Source organism: Macrobrachium nipponense, chromosome 37 (assembly GCF_015104395.2).
Source record: "Macrobrachium nipponense isolate FS-2020 chromosome 37, ASM1510439v2, whole genome shotgun sequence".
Classification (NCBI taxonomy): Eukaryota; Metazoa; Arthropoda; class Malacostraca; order Decapoda; family Palaemonidae; genus Macrobrachium; species Macrobrachium nipponense.
In genome coordinates this window covers 35,893,579-35,909,054 of record NC_061097.1, presented here as the reverse complement: position 1 = coordinate 35,909,054, position 15,476 = coordinate 35,893,579, and the positions used below count along the sequence as shown (strand labels likewise).

At 37.7% G+C, this 15,476-nt stretch overlaps 1 protein-coding gene across 6 annotated transcripts in view; it reads left to right on the top strand.

Annotated features, from left to right (window-relative positions):
• The window catches only part of LOC135209132 (malate dehydrogenase, cytoplasmic-like), a 63,090-nt gene that overhangs the window by 38,018 nt on the left and 9,596 nt on the right, over positions 1–15,476 (top strand). The window contains exons 1-3 of one of the 6 annotated variants that reach the window (XM_064241780.1): positions 10,960–11,065; positions 11,604–11,690; positions 11,790–11,921. In XM_064241780.1, coding sequence (XP_064097850.1) covers positions 11,619–11,690; positions 11,790–11,921 — 204 coding nt within the window. In that variant the 5' untranslated portion in view covers positions 10,960–11,065; positions 11,604–11,618. Of the gene's footprint in view, positions 1–10,959; positions 11,066–11,346; positions 11,418–11,441; positions 11,501–11,603; positions 11,691–11,789; positions 11,922–15,476 lie in introns of those variants that run through there. The other 5 variants (XM_064241777.1, XM_064241778.1, XM_064241779.1 and 2 more) reach the window with 5 other exon arrangements.

Below are 15,476 nucleotides of genomic sequence, written 5' to 3'. Positions count from 1 at the left end.
TAGTTCACTTGAATATTGCAATATGATATGGTACCCACACTATCAAAAGGATATTGCACAAATAGAGAGTGTACAAAGGTCCTTTACAGCTAGAATAGAAGAAGTTAAGGACCTTGACTACTGGGAAAGACTACAATCCTTAAAATTATATAGTCTAGAAAGGAGAAGAGAACGCTACACGATAATTCAGGCATGGAAACAGATAGAAGGAATAGCCGAAAACATCATGGAGCTAAAAATATCAGAAAGAGCAAGCAGAGATAGATTAATAGTGCCCAAAACTATACCAGGAAAAATGAGGAAAGCACGCAGGACATTAATCCACTACGCACCAGCATCGATAATGCAGCGTCTATTCAATGCGTTGCCAGCTCATCTGAGGAATATATCAGGAGTGAGCGTAGATGTGTTTAAGAATAAGCTCGACAAATATCTAAGCTGCATCCCAGACCATCCAAGATTGGAAGATGCAAAATATACCGGAAGATGTACTAGCAACTCTCTGGTAGACATTAGAGGTGCCTCACACTGAGGGACCTGGGGCAACCGGAACAAGATGTAAGGTCTGTAAGGTAAGGTCTCTCTCTCTCTCTCTCTCTCTCTCTCTCTCTCTCTCTCTATATATATATATATATATATATATATATGTATATATATATATATATATATATATATATATATATATATTATATATATATATAGTCTCAGTAATTGGGCGGCTACTTGGAAATCTTAGCTTGATGATAAATACGAGCTTTCGAGGTTTAAAACCTCATCTTCAGGCTGAAAAAATGACAAGAATGACAAGGATGAGCAATCACTAAAAATTACATTAATATTAATTGTCTTATTAAAACATAAAATAAAACGAACATCACATACAAACTAAAAATTAAAAATTACGAAAAAACTAAAATAAAACGCAAAACATACAAAAACAAATAAAAATAAAAATAATTTGAAAGGTAAACAAACGACACTTAAAAATAAAATGGCTAACGACCCACTTTGTGTACCTACTATGAAACTATATGATAGCTAGTTGAATACCGGAACGAGTTGTTGTTCAATTTTCCGGTTTCATTTTCTTAATAAACAGCGACTCTGAAATTAAAAGGTCCAGTCTATTTGAGCAAAAAGACAGTACTCTAAAATCCAGGTGAGTGAAAGGATGGTCCTGTGCTAAACACTGTGATCCCCTTATGGCAGAAAAAGGTGGTTTAGAAAGAGGAAACCCTAGTTCTAACGGAAAGACCTCTGTGTTCCAAAATTCTGTGTCTAAGCCAGCGGGAACTGGATCCCACGTATCGCAGACCACACTGCGAACAGGTAAACAAGTAAACGACACTCGAATTAAGGTCCACAGGAAGAACAGGCTTCTCCCTCAAAAGTGATCCTACAGCAAAAGGGTTAGTAAAAACAAATCTGAAACTAATTTGAGGAAAACTATGCTTAAGTATTTCTTGTAAATTTTTCCGTACCAAGTAGCTTCTATGACCATGGAAAGGAAATTTAATATACTTTACATCTTTACTAGCAGCACTGTACACCGGTCTGGGACAAAATTTCTCATGTAGAAAATTTTTCAGAACTGTAAAAGACAAATACGGGATAAGAATTTTCGGAAAAATAATTCTGCAGGAAGACCATGTCTTGATGAAATAAATTAAAATCCCAACAGACATTGTAAGCTCTATTTATCATAGTACGTATTGAATTAAGTTTAAACAACTGTGTGAAAAACTAAGGTAATTCAATCCCAAGCCAGTAAAAGTACTTTTCCTATAAACGGAAGTCTCGAATTTACCTCTCTTTCTGTGTACCTGAACATCTAAAAATGACAACATATTATCCTGTTCTGTCCCACAAGTAAAAGAAATATTAGGATGGCGAGAATTGAAATATTAAAAAAATAAGTCCACGTGTGAACGTTCCTTAAACACAAGGAAAGTGTCACCCACGTACCTACGATAATACAAGGGTTTGACAGCAACAGGGCATTCAGACATCCAAATCTTTTCACAATAACCCATGAAATAATCTGCATATAAGGGTCCAAGGGAATTTCCCATAGCAACTCCATCTATTTGATTATATAATTTATCATCAAAAGTGAACATGCCATCAGTTGTAGCCAAATGTAATAATTTTCGCAAATCAATTTTACTAAGTCCAAAAGTTATGTGGTTTTCACATATATTATTAAGAATAAAGTCAGTTGTTTCTTTTAATGGGATATTTGTGAAAAGAGAGGTTACATCAAAACTAGCAATCACAACATCTTGGTTAAAATCGAAAGAACACAATTCTTTGACAAACTTGGAAGAATTTGGGACATTAAACTCACTAAAAGTTAGAAGTTTTAAAACTGGAACCAGAAACTTTGACAAGTAATAGCTGAAAGTGCCAATTGAGGATATAATGGGTCTCAACGGGTTTCCTATTTTATGAACCTTAGGTAGACCATACATGTAACCGGGCTTTGACCCTGAAGCAAATAAATTACTATAGGTAACTTCCCCAATCTTATCTCTCAAACTTCTTAACATCCTATTTAATTTGTCTTCTAATTTCAAAATGTGACTCGCAATATCTACATTTAACATCCTAAATTTTGTATCGTCAGAGAGTATTTCATTCATTTTATCCAAATAATCAGACCTATTCATCAATACAACACCCCTAACTTTATCTGGCTTTGTAATAACAATACTATCATCGTTCTTAAGATTACGTAAAATATTGATTGTCTTTATTTAACTGATTGTCACCCTCCTTTCTACGATTAAAATTTTGAAAGGTCTCATTTGCAATTACAGAAATTTTATTAAAAATAGAAATATGGGTTTTACTACCACAAATGTCAGTTTCTGAAAGTTGAGCGCAGTTTTTCAAAACTTAAAAAGTACTTAAAGAAATTTAATTTCATGGAAGTCAAGGCAAACTCAAGACAAAGAGAAAGAACATCCTTTTCCTCTTTTGTTAAATTTCTGTTAGAAAGATTAAAAATTACTTTACTACTATCTATTTTCTTACTAACGTCCACACCAAGATTTCTCAACTTTCTGCTGTGTAAGCCTAACATCTGTCAATTTTTTATAAACATTGGAATCCAAAATAGAAGACAGGCAATTGTAGTCCAGAAAAGAAAGATTATTCCTTAAATCCCTATTTAATAAAGACACTTCCGTAAAAATTACCTCTTTCTTACGTTTTTGCGCTTTAACCTCAAAGTCTAATAATTTAAACTGCCATTTGAGATATGTACTCGTGTTACGAAAATCTCTGGAATAAACCTTAAATTTAATGAAATTGGGAATAACACGGAAATCCTTGCAAGTGTCCAGAAATCGTATATGTCCTCCTCAATCTTCTTGGATCTATTGCGTACCTTCTCAGTCCGTCTAAACAACTGTAGCGTTGAGCGGCCATAACGTCTCAAAATAGTCTCAGTAATTGGGCGGCTACTTGGAAATCTTAGCTTAATTTTAATGTAATTTTTAGTGATTTCTCATCCTTGTCATTTTTTCAGCCTGAAGATGACGTTTTAAACCTCGAAAGTTCGTATAATAAATAATGTTCTTCCTGGTTTTGGCACTGTTATTTATCATCGAGCTGTATATATCTATCTATCTATCTATATATATATATATATATATATATATATATATATATATACAAACACACACATATATAGATATATATATATATAATAAAAAGAGTTTGGCCAGCAGAAACTTCAGCATTTTTTTTTGTTAAACTTTATTTTCATCCAACGCCTACGTTTCGGGATACAATCCAATCTTCAGGTCTAAAAACAGAAAAAATTAAAAAATTCTATACATTAATCAACTAAATGGGCACAGTAATAAATTAAGCTTTTAAAATATATATATATAAGATTAATTAACATATAGCAGTGAACGACGCTGATCACGTTACATACATTACATGAAAACACATGTTTACCTTAATAAATAAATATGTACCCATCATAACACTCAACACTTGAGGCAATTAGTTGCGCGGCGAATTCTCTCTCTCTCTCTCTCTCTCTCTCATTCATATTGCATTCAGAACGAACGCTGATCACGTATACATTACATAAAAACAGATGTTTACCTTGAACTAGGCGCGCCTTATACAGGCAAAGAGTTTGTTTATCGTATTTCCAATAATCAAATCAATTACAAATATCAAAATAGGATGGGCTCTCTTAATGACATTCATTTTCAATTTTAGGCTGCGGCAAAATGGACCCAAAATAAACTCGAGATAATTTGTTGTGAATGATTTTTTATATATATAATCGGTTAAGCCTAACATGCAACCAACCCGGTTGGTGCACTTGAGTGTCGTCGGTTTCGGACAAAGCTATGGTACTAATGTGCATATTTATGACCAGAAACAAAGGCTGGTCGATTTGCTCGTTAGTTACGGGATTATTGTTGATCATTTATTACTGTACGCTTACTTTTTGTATCTTCACTTGCCAGCAAATGTAAAAAAACATTCCATATGAAGATTTGGTCTACGAAAGCAGCCCGGTTCGTATACTGTTCCCACAGCAACGGTCGTTAATAACAACAAAAGAAAAACACCTAAATGTAACCCACTTATTACATTTTAATGGCTGACTGATCATAATCCAAAATATAAATATTTTTGGTATTTATCGAACTACTTCTTCTTCCTAGCTTAAACCCATTTTTATATGGGGTCGCCATTACGAATGAGTCGTCTCCATCGATTTCTGTCTTGTGCCTCGTTCTCATTTATACCTTTCAATTCCATATCTTCCCTTACACAATCACGCCATCTCTTTCTTGGTCTTCCCTTCTTCCTTCTACCCTGCACTTCCATTTCCATCGCATGTCTTCCAACATGACGTTCCTCCCTTCGTAACAGGTGTCCATACCATCGAAGCCTTCCTTCCTGTATTTTCTTCGATATTTCAGCTACCTTTGTTGATCCTCTTATATACTCATTTCTAATCCTATCTTCCCTTGTTACTCCCGACATCCATCTCAACATTCTCATTTCTGCTACATCCATCTTCTTCTCCTCTGTTTTCCTCATACTTGCCGTTTCTGTTCCATATAACATTGCTGGTCTGACCACCGTCCTATGGAACTTTCCTTTCAATTTCAGAGGGACCTTCTTGTCACAGAGTACCCCTGATGCAGACCTCCAGTTATTCCATCCTGCCTGAAATTCGGTGTCTCACCTCTTGGTCCATGCTTCCACTATCCTCCAATACGGACACCCTCCCCAAAGTACTTGAACTTCTGTACTTTCTTTATTTCTTCCCCACCCAATCTTATGCTACTTCCACCGTCCTCAGATAATACTAGAACACATATATTCGGTTTTTTGATCTGCTTATTCTCATTCCTCTTTCCTCAAGTGCTGCTCTCCACCTCTCCAACCTCCCCTCCAACTCCTCCTTCCCCTCTGAACACAACACAATGTCATCCGCGTATAATATGCACCATGGCACTGCTTCTCTAACATCCCTGGTCATTACATCCATCACGATGTTGAAGATGAATGGGCTAAGTGCTGACCCCTGGTGTAATCCAACTCCTATCTCAAATCCATCCGTCTCACCAACACTACTCCTCACTCTAGTATACACATTCCTGTACATCTCCTGAATATTCTGACATACTTTTCCGGCACCATCTTCTTCCTCAAACATCTCCATATTTCTTGCCTTGGCACTCTGTCATAGGCCTTTTCAAGGTCTATGAATACCAGATGCAGGTCTCGTTGTTTTTCTCTGAATTTCTCCATTAGCTGCCTTATGCAAAATATTCCATCCGTTGTGCCGCTTCCCTTCATAAATCCTAACTGTTCCTTCCCTATTCTAACTTCCTCTCTCAGCCTGCTATCTATGATTCTTTCCAAAATCTTCAACGTGTGAGACATTAGTTTTATACCTCTATAATTACTGCATCCCTGGACATCACTTTACTTTAAATATAGGTATAATATGCTTTCCCGCCATTCTTCTGGTATCTTTTCCTGTTCGATATTTTACCATCAGATCATACAAGATGTCTACCCCTTCCTCTCCTAAGGCTTTCCAAACTTCGACTGGGATTAAGTCAGGTCCTGTTGCCTTCCCATTTCTCATCTTTTAAGGCTCGTATCACTTATCCCTAGATATCCCCATTACCATTATCATGTTTACTTGTCCATCCTTCTTACAAGTCTTTCATTTTCTTCATTTAGCAGTTGTTCGAAATACTCTTTCCATCTTTTCAGGATGTCTTCTTACCTTTTTTACGACCGACCCATTCCTATTTTCTTATTTGCTTAACTATGGGTTGATGTTCCTTTGTTCTTCTTTTATTTCTTACTTTTGACAGTTTGAGCATCTTACTCAACCCTTCCTTGGTTTCCAGTTCATTATAAACCTCTTCATATGCCCTTGCCTTAGCTTGAGCTACCACCCTTTTTACTTCTTTGTTTCTTTCTCTTAATCTTTCTCTGTAACCTCCTGCAGCTGTGACTCTTCAAATCTCTTCTTTGCCTCCCTTTTACCTTTCACCACTTCCCCCACCTCTTCTTCCCACACCAGCTCTCCTTTTCCTCCCTTACTATTCCAGATGTTTTCCCCTAGTATCTCCTTTCCATGTCTTCTAATCACTGATGCATTATGCCTCCACCTTCTCCCACATCTTCAATTCCCAGATCAACCTCTCCCAGCACTCTTCTCCTGAACTCTCTCTTCTTATCATTATCCCTCCCTAACAATTTATACCACTTGATTTTCTTTACCCCATTCGTTTTCGTTTTCTTTTCTCTTTTCATCTTTAAATCCATACAAAGGAGTTTATGTTGGGGGGCCACGTGGTCACCTAGGATAACTTTACAATTCCTAACTTCCACCAGCCTTGATCTATTGTAAAGGAGGTAATCTATTTGTGTGCATCTACCGCCACTCCTGTATGTTATCAAGTGCTCCCTCTTCTTTTTGAAGAATGTGTTCACTATTGCCATATCAAAGGACACAGCAAAGTCTACTATACTCTCTCCTTCTGGGTTTCTCTCCCCAATCCCATGTCCTCCATGCACACGTTCAATTACATCCTTTTCATTTCCGACATGTCCATTAAAGTCTGCCCCCACTACAGTCCTCTCCTGCTCTTCCAGTTCTTGCGTTACCTCACTCATTTCGTTCCAAAAACGGCTCTTTTCTTCCTCTGTGCAGCCCACTTGTGGAGCATAAGCGCTAATGATGTTCATTGTTTCCCCTCCATAACATATCTTCATTCTCATAATGCGGTCATTCTTTCTACTCACTTCCGTCACTGCATTCTTCATTTCCCCCGACAACACTACTCCAACGCCATTCCTACCCTGCTCATTTGCTCCACTATAGATTAACTTGTAGCCATCCCCCAGTTCTTTAGCTTTATTACCCTTCCATCGAGTTTCCTGCACACACAAAATATCCACTCTCTTTATCCTCATTAACTCTGCCAACTCTCTTCCTCTTCCTGTCATAGACCCAATATTGAGCTGGCCTATTCTGATCACATTTGGTATTTATCGAACAGTAAATCAAAATGTGACAGCAGCAGATGATTGAGTATAAGAAAGAAAGAATAATTAGGCTCATTATACTAAAGTTCGTACACACTCCCCTACCATCGTCACATTTCCCATTCATGAAAAAGGTTCCGTTAATGTGTTTTTTATATCTATATCAATGTCCTTCTTCAGACTCGATAAGTTATCTTTGCTCTCCATGACACCTGTAGCCCGTTAAAAAAAGTTGCAAGCGAACCTACCTCTCTCTCTCATGAAGGACTATCATGAAATTCTGACTTATTAAATTTGCTGTAGTCTTAATTCATTATGTGTGCATGTGTGTGTGTGTGTGTGGCAATGTAATTGACTTCTTCCTGGTAATTTCATCTGAAGAATTTCTATAAGTGTTGTTGCTCCGGAGAATGTAATGGAAGACGCCCTCCCCCCCCTGATCTGAACCCCTCCCAGATAAGAATTCTTCTTCTCCCCTGGTGACAAACGCTATACTTAGAACCGTCCACAAATACCCTCGTCATATTATCACGCGCGCCAAGGTGGACGAGAGAGAGAGAGAGAGAGAGAAGAAGTAGAAGAAGAAGAGGAAGAAGAAGAAGAATGTGCCTGTCTTTGTATTTTCGTGAGGAATGCACCTTGGTCTACACTGCGTCGCTTCTCTGAACTCCGCTTAAATATCGGGAGAAGAAAGATTATTCTACTCTCATCACGTTATAATGGGGTTGGAGAGAGAGAGAGAGAGAGAGAGAGAGAGAGAGAGAGAGAGAGAGGACGAGAGAGAGAGAGAGAGAGAGAGAGAGAGAGAGAGAGAGAGCTCATTTTCAAGCAATGAAAGGCAGGTGGAACAGGAAGTTCAAATTACCCCCATCCTCCCTAGGCCTAAGTGAAACTGAGAAATAGAACAACAAAACTTTCAGGTCACTCCGAGGAAAACAATATATAGTTGATATTTTCTTTTCAATATTGTTTCGAAACTTAATGCGTTACTTATTCAAAGCGGTCATATTGACGTTCTCTCTCTCTCTCTCTCTCTCTCTCTCTCTCTCTCTCTCTCTCTCTCTCTCTCTCTCTCTCTCTCTCGTGAGAATTAGGAAATTGAACTAAGGTTAAACAATCTTTTAATCAAATTTCAGTTACCGCTGTTATTTCAGTATTGAACAAAATACAGAAAATCGAAAAAAATACAATTTATGTATGTTTCTACTCTTCATGACAATGACTGCAGACAAATAAGCACACGTACTACACATACATAAACGTACACATAAACGCTACCAAAGTGTTAGGCCTATTAACCGCCCTCGTCACATATTTTGTGTCAGGCCCAGTTTCAAGTTCCAGTTAAAGGTGAGTTGTACTAAAAATGCCAAAACTTGTAAAATTATTATATAGACATTGATTGCACAACTGTAGTTAGGCCCATTTCATCAGCTTCCAGGTTTCTCAAGACACGTGGTACTATTACATCGGTTGATTCATAACAACTGATTACTTCCCACACGAGAGAGAGAGAGAGAGAGAGAGAGAGAGAGAGAGAGAGAGAGAGAATGAAGCTGCGGGTATCTGGGCGACCTTGGAGACGGCTGCAGAAGTTCAGTTCTCGTCCTCGGCGACCGGCGTCAGAAAACAACGCCAACTTCGGGGATCGTTTTTCAAGTCCTCGCGGGAAAAGAAAAGTCATCCGTCGCCGAAGAGTGTGGATGCTTGGGTGTATCCCCAGACTTAATTTTTTTTTTCTTGACTTTTAGGGATGGAAGTAGGAGTATTTAATTGAACAGATGTAGAAGTATGTTATTTTTACGCAGCCTTCAGTTAATTATTGATGGAATATATGTATTGTGAGGAATTCCGGACTTCCGATGAAAGGTGGTTGTGAGATGTCGGGGAGGGGGTGTGGCTTGGCTGCTTTTGAAGCCCCCTTTGTATTCTTTTTATTTTCCTATTTTGGAATTATCATGTCCTTCTTTGTGTTGTGAGTTACCTGTACAATTATGATTATCTAATCAGCAGTAATGGTGACAAATAAAAATACAGATAGAGAGAGAGAGTGAGAAACAGCAGCAGTTCGTTCATACAAAGCATCCTGAGCAGAGGCAAGAAGATCTTATTGTGGGAAAGTTGAGAAAATGAAGTGTCTGTTCCCTAAATGACTTAATCTCTAATTTTGCAAAATGTCAACTGCAGAACCAGTCATTATTATTATAATATCCTGCGATTTTTTTTATTGCTGGTAATTTTTTTATCATTATTTCTGTGAATATTATCAGTACAGAGTTTCGCTACTTTCAATTTTCGTATTTAGCCCTCTGGACCTGACTACTGTAATCACCTTAGGGCCCAAGGTGGAAATTAATTGTATGCAGTCTGTGCATTAATTGTTATCATTTCTAATATTTCCCTAACTACTATTCTTATATATTCATATGGAACAAGCCCACTGGTGCTATTTACTTGAAATTCAAGCTTCAAAATAAGTGTATATATATATATATATATATATATATATATATATATATATATATATATATATATATATATATATATATAATGTTACACGGAGATCTGTTCCTTTGTTGCTTCAATGTAATAGGCACGGGTGTGCTATACGTAATTTATCAAAATCTGTGAGGAAAAGACCGTTAGTCACCTTTGAGGACACGGTACCAGAACTCGTGCAGCCAACCAACCTTGTTTCTCAGCAAGCCTTTAGGGAAGAAGTTGCTAACCCACAGTCCCACACCGTATTACTTGACTACCTACAGCAGACACTGTCTGCCAGAACATACCACGCCCCCCCCCCCCCCCCCCCCCCCCCCCCCCCACCTACAGGTCCCATTGCTCAATAGAGCTGTAGAAGAGACTGGTTAATAGTAGTTTATCGGTTGTTACAACCATCATACCTATGTAGTGTAACAGGGGAGAAAAGATGTAGATATTTTATATAGTTTTCCTAGTTTCTAGAGATTCTAGCCGTCAACCATTTTGAACTTCTTCCTACGTACTTGCAAAATCTGGCCCTTAATTCTCTCCCTGGTGATCTCCAAGACCTGAAGGATTTGTTTAGGATATTTGGTTGTCATCTTAATCCTAAGGCGACAGTCCCATTGGCATTATCTTTTGGGGTCTTGTGCTAAAACTGAAACAATCTTTGAGTATGTGTGCATGTGATGAGTCAGTCAGTTTGAAGCAGAGAGAATTCCTTCACCACAGGAAGATTGCATGTTATGCAATATTGACAGCAGCACCGCACATGCACGTCCATTACTGCCTGGCCCATAGCGTGCAGTACTTGAAATTGTCATTATGTTCATGGCGCCACTAAAATCAATATTAACCTTGAGCCTGAGGCGGACAGCAAATGCTCACGTGATAGACCCAAGTCGGTCTGTTTGTCCGGCTTCTCTTCTTGAACGCACTTTTGAACGACCCCGGCCATATCTGTGTAATTCTACTCCATTTTCATCTCACGCTGCTTAAGTGGGTGCTGTCTATTGATAATTATTTAGAGGTGAGGCGGACAAGAGTAAAATTAAAATCAAGTCATGCAAGTTAATGCACATCTGCGTGCTTTCTCATCTAAGATATATCGCGTGCATGAACAATTTGAATTCGAAACGAGTACAACGAAAACATCTTGTCAGTTTGCTGTAGGGAAATTTTACCATTGTCATGACTTTACAAAGCATAATTTACCCGTTATTAACTTTTAGACAAAATTTACACCTATATTTTCATGTTATATTATATATATGTATCTTCTTCTTCCCAGCTGGTTCTCATTTTTATATGGGGTATCCGTTTCGGATGAGCCGTTTCCATCTATTTCTATCCTGCACTTGCCTCATCAATTCCCTTCTCATGTAAGTCTCCTCTCACACAGTCCTTCCATCTCTTTCTTGGTCTCCCTCCTCTTCGTCTTCTTCCTTGAACCTCCATCCCTATAGTATGTCTTCCAATATATATAATGCTATTGAATACTTTGGAAAATTCATAATTTTTTTAGGATAATCACAAGACCTAATATCTTCGTATCACATCTCTTCCAGATAGGTTTCATATTGATGTGTTCGAACAGCTTCATCGAGAAAAGCAGAATCATTTTGACAAAAAGTCCGTATGTAGCAGCACCTCTGGTATTAATGTTCCTCAAGAATAGTTTGTATTTATATTATTCATAAATATTTGTATGCAAAAAAAAAAAAAACGTTTGTAACAGTTGTGGGCTTTCACAGGTGTCGGCGAACGCCGTCTCGAAGCCGTTTCGAACACCCTCCGCCGACCGGGAGCCTATTGTATTGATATCGTCACTCAGAGCCTGGTATCCTGGTAAGCAGCAGACGACAACATCAACTCCCGTCAAAATGGTAATATACTCTCGTTTTACGGTTCCAATTTACACTATAGTTTTGTCATTTTGCAGCGTGTTAATATTTTAAGTTTTATCGTCCCTTTAATTGCTGGTTTTAACGTAATTTACCCGCGTAGTAACAAGGAAAATAACCCTGGCAGAAGCGGCCAATGTCGTCATACCGGAGAGAAAAATGACCGGCTTCTAACGATTAATATTCAAGAACATCCCTCCTATTAATCGTAGTTGCTTTTACGAAATTGAACGTCATTCCTGAGGTAAAGACCTCCAATTACCGAAGTGTTTGACGTCGTGTCACGGGAATTTGACCGATAATACGACGACTTGTCAATGTGTTTTTGTTGTCAAGGGTGAATTCAAGGTCAAATTATAGGTCTTCATAAGGAGCAGCGTAAGAATGAGGTCGAGTGAGGTTTAAAAGGTTTATGGGCGTTTGAGGGCGGGGTTTGATGTGTGGTGGGTGTGGGTGGGAAAGAACTGTGGGGAAGGAAGTCGAGTGTTTAGCTCGTAAAAATCTTGACGGTTTCTTGTGGGAAGGAAATCGATTTTTTTTAGTGCCTGAGGGGAGTGATTCGACTTGAAAATTCACTTTCTTTTGGTAGCTAGTTTATGGGTTATAGGTAATGCTTATTATGTAAATCAGAATCTACAGCTTTATTTATTACATAATAAATGTGATGCTTCAAAAAAACATTATTTCCTTCCCAAAAGAAACCAAGTCAAGATTTTTCCGAGCTGAAAATACTGCTCACAGTCACTGGAATAGATATACCAATTTCCTTCCCCACAGTTCTTAACCACCCACATCCACCACACATCAAACCCTGCCCTCAAACTCCCACAAACATTTTAAACCTCACTCGACCTCAATCTTAACACTACTCCTCAAGAAGAACTAGTTTGACCTTGAAATTCACCCTTGAACAACAAGAACATTGATAAGTCTTAGTTAAGGTTCCTAGCAGTTTTCAGTTAAAAAAAAAATTTCCTTGTACCCCCAACTCCCCCATCTGTGGTTGCCCCATCGGCTATGTGTTTGTTAGATGTGTGGGTATGTTTACCTATGTAGAATACTACTATACAGAAACAGGTTGCACGCTTGGTAATAGTGCAGAAGAATTGAGCGTGCTATTTCCACAGGCCAGTGCCAACTGAAAAGCAGATGAAAGGCTTATTTCTAGAGGATTACAATCTAACCAAACTATGAGACTACCTTAACCTATGTGGTGCACTGTAGGCATTACTTAAAAAGGTCTTTGCAGCATCCCTTCGGCCCCTAGCTGGAACTCCTTTTATTGCTTTTACTGTACCTCCTTTCATATTCTCTTTCTTCCATTTTACTTTCCCCCCTCTCATAACAATTGATTCGCAGTGCAACTGTGAAGTTTTCCACCTGGTAGGTACACCTTTCAAACTTAAACTGCCAAGTTTCCTTTTCAGCGCTGAATGACCTCATTGGTCCCAGTGCTTGGCCTTTGGTCTAAATTCCATATTCAATTCAATTCATACCCTAACCTGACTGGGAACCCGTTCCCCCATGGCATCATGTATTATTGGTTCCCTCCCCCATCCCTTCCATAAAGGTTGGTAAGGAAAATCTAGGAATTAAAAAAAAAAAATAATTAGCTCATGGTCGTTAATTAAAAATCAGTGACAGTATAAGCAGCGTTTATATATAAAGGAATAAGATTTATGTTTTTTTTTTTTTTTCTAAACCACCTCCCCCTTCCCTTTTCCATTAGGACTTACATTATTTACATTATTTTCATGTGTGTTATATTGCAAGGGCTAGAAAGCAAGACCTTCAGTCTTTTTATAGCGCTTGATTAGTATTTTGTCCATGTTCAGTTTTATTTTTGCTGTCAATAGGCCATTTTAAGATGCCATGACAAAAGAGAATGAATAAAAACCTTAACATTTCATAAAACACCTTGTGAATACTGTGGGGTTATGGCATGATATTCTAATAGACATAAAACACCTTGTGAATACTGTGGGGTTAGGGTATGATATTCTTCTAGACTGCATTGCCTATGCCATTGTTATTGTACTGTATTAGTATTCTTAGCCCAACTTGAGAATAGTTTAAATTCAAGGCTATAACTTTTAGCACAACACCATTGTGGAATAGTAATTATCACAAGGGTTAAAGGTTAAAGTCTCTCTCTCTCTCTCTCTCTCTCTCTCTCTCTCTCTCTCTCTCTCTCTCTCTCTCTCTCTCTCTCTCTCTCTCTCTCTCTCTCTCTCTCTCCAAATGCTTCAATTACGTGGTGGTTTAAGTAGAATGTGGTTACAGTGGCTGAACCAGTGATACCTGTACTACCTTAAGTAACAAGAATAAGGCTAAAATAATGTAATGGGGAGTCCTTAATTTAGGGAATAGAAACCTACCCAATTCCCAGGATCTTCTGTAAACTTGCTGCCATCCGCTGCTGTATCCTCCAACCTGTGTGTTAATTAAAAGAAAGGAATACTAATGTGTGAGGCCTCTAATGAAATTTTTAAATGTTGAAATCCAAAGTAGTTTTTTTTTTTACATCTTTTATGACTATCAGATTTTATTCGCCGGAATATTTTCAGTTTCATAGTAGAAGAATGTAGGCTAGGTAATTAAACCCCGATATATTTTTGTAATATAGTGATATCTCTTTAAGTATTTTGTCAGTAGCTGTGAAGATTTAAGACCACACATGCACCAGATACAGCACTTTAAGTTATGCCTTAACCACCATTTTCAGGTGTTCACTATCAGTGATGAACTGACACCTGACTCTGTGTCTCAAGGTTTGCTCCACGATAGCACTCAAACCAGTGCAATTTTTAGATCAGGTATTTGAGCCGATTATTTTGGAATCTCTTCGGTATTAGTTTGAAGTCTGATTATTTTGTTAAGGTCTGCTGATTATTTTGTCAAGGTCTGCTGCTTAAAACTTGTTCCTGCTCTATTATACAGTATTGTTTCCTATATGACTACTACTGCACATCGGGGATAGGGTCACTGTAATGTATACAGGTGTACATCTGTAAGTTAATGCATTTGGTCTGAACAATGCTCTGTTCTGTACTTGTATGATACAAGAATTTTTTGCATATTGTACATCATATAAAGTGACCCTATACATCATATATTTTTTACAGACACTTATTTTCTTAAACTTTTTACAATTATTTCTGCATGGATAGATATGTGAAAGATCAGTTCATATCAGCCTCCTTCAGGTAGTAAAGAGTAAACAAAATACAGAACTTAGAAATGTTTGTAGCTAGAATGGAATATACAATGAGAAAAAGCTGAAATGGTATAGATTGCATTGTAGTAGATAGTTTAGGAAGCTGCTGCCTATAATCACATCCCATAACATAACATCAACTACAGCAGATCAGAATACGTACTGTAGATGGAGGTGGGCATTAGATGATGGTAAATTTTTAAAAATCAATGCAGTGTTGACATAATACAAATAATTATCAGTATGTTACAAAGATATTAATCGTATGAGTGCAGACCATGATTTGTGTAAATACATGCAAGTCAATTAAAGTGTTTCTT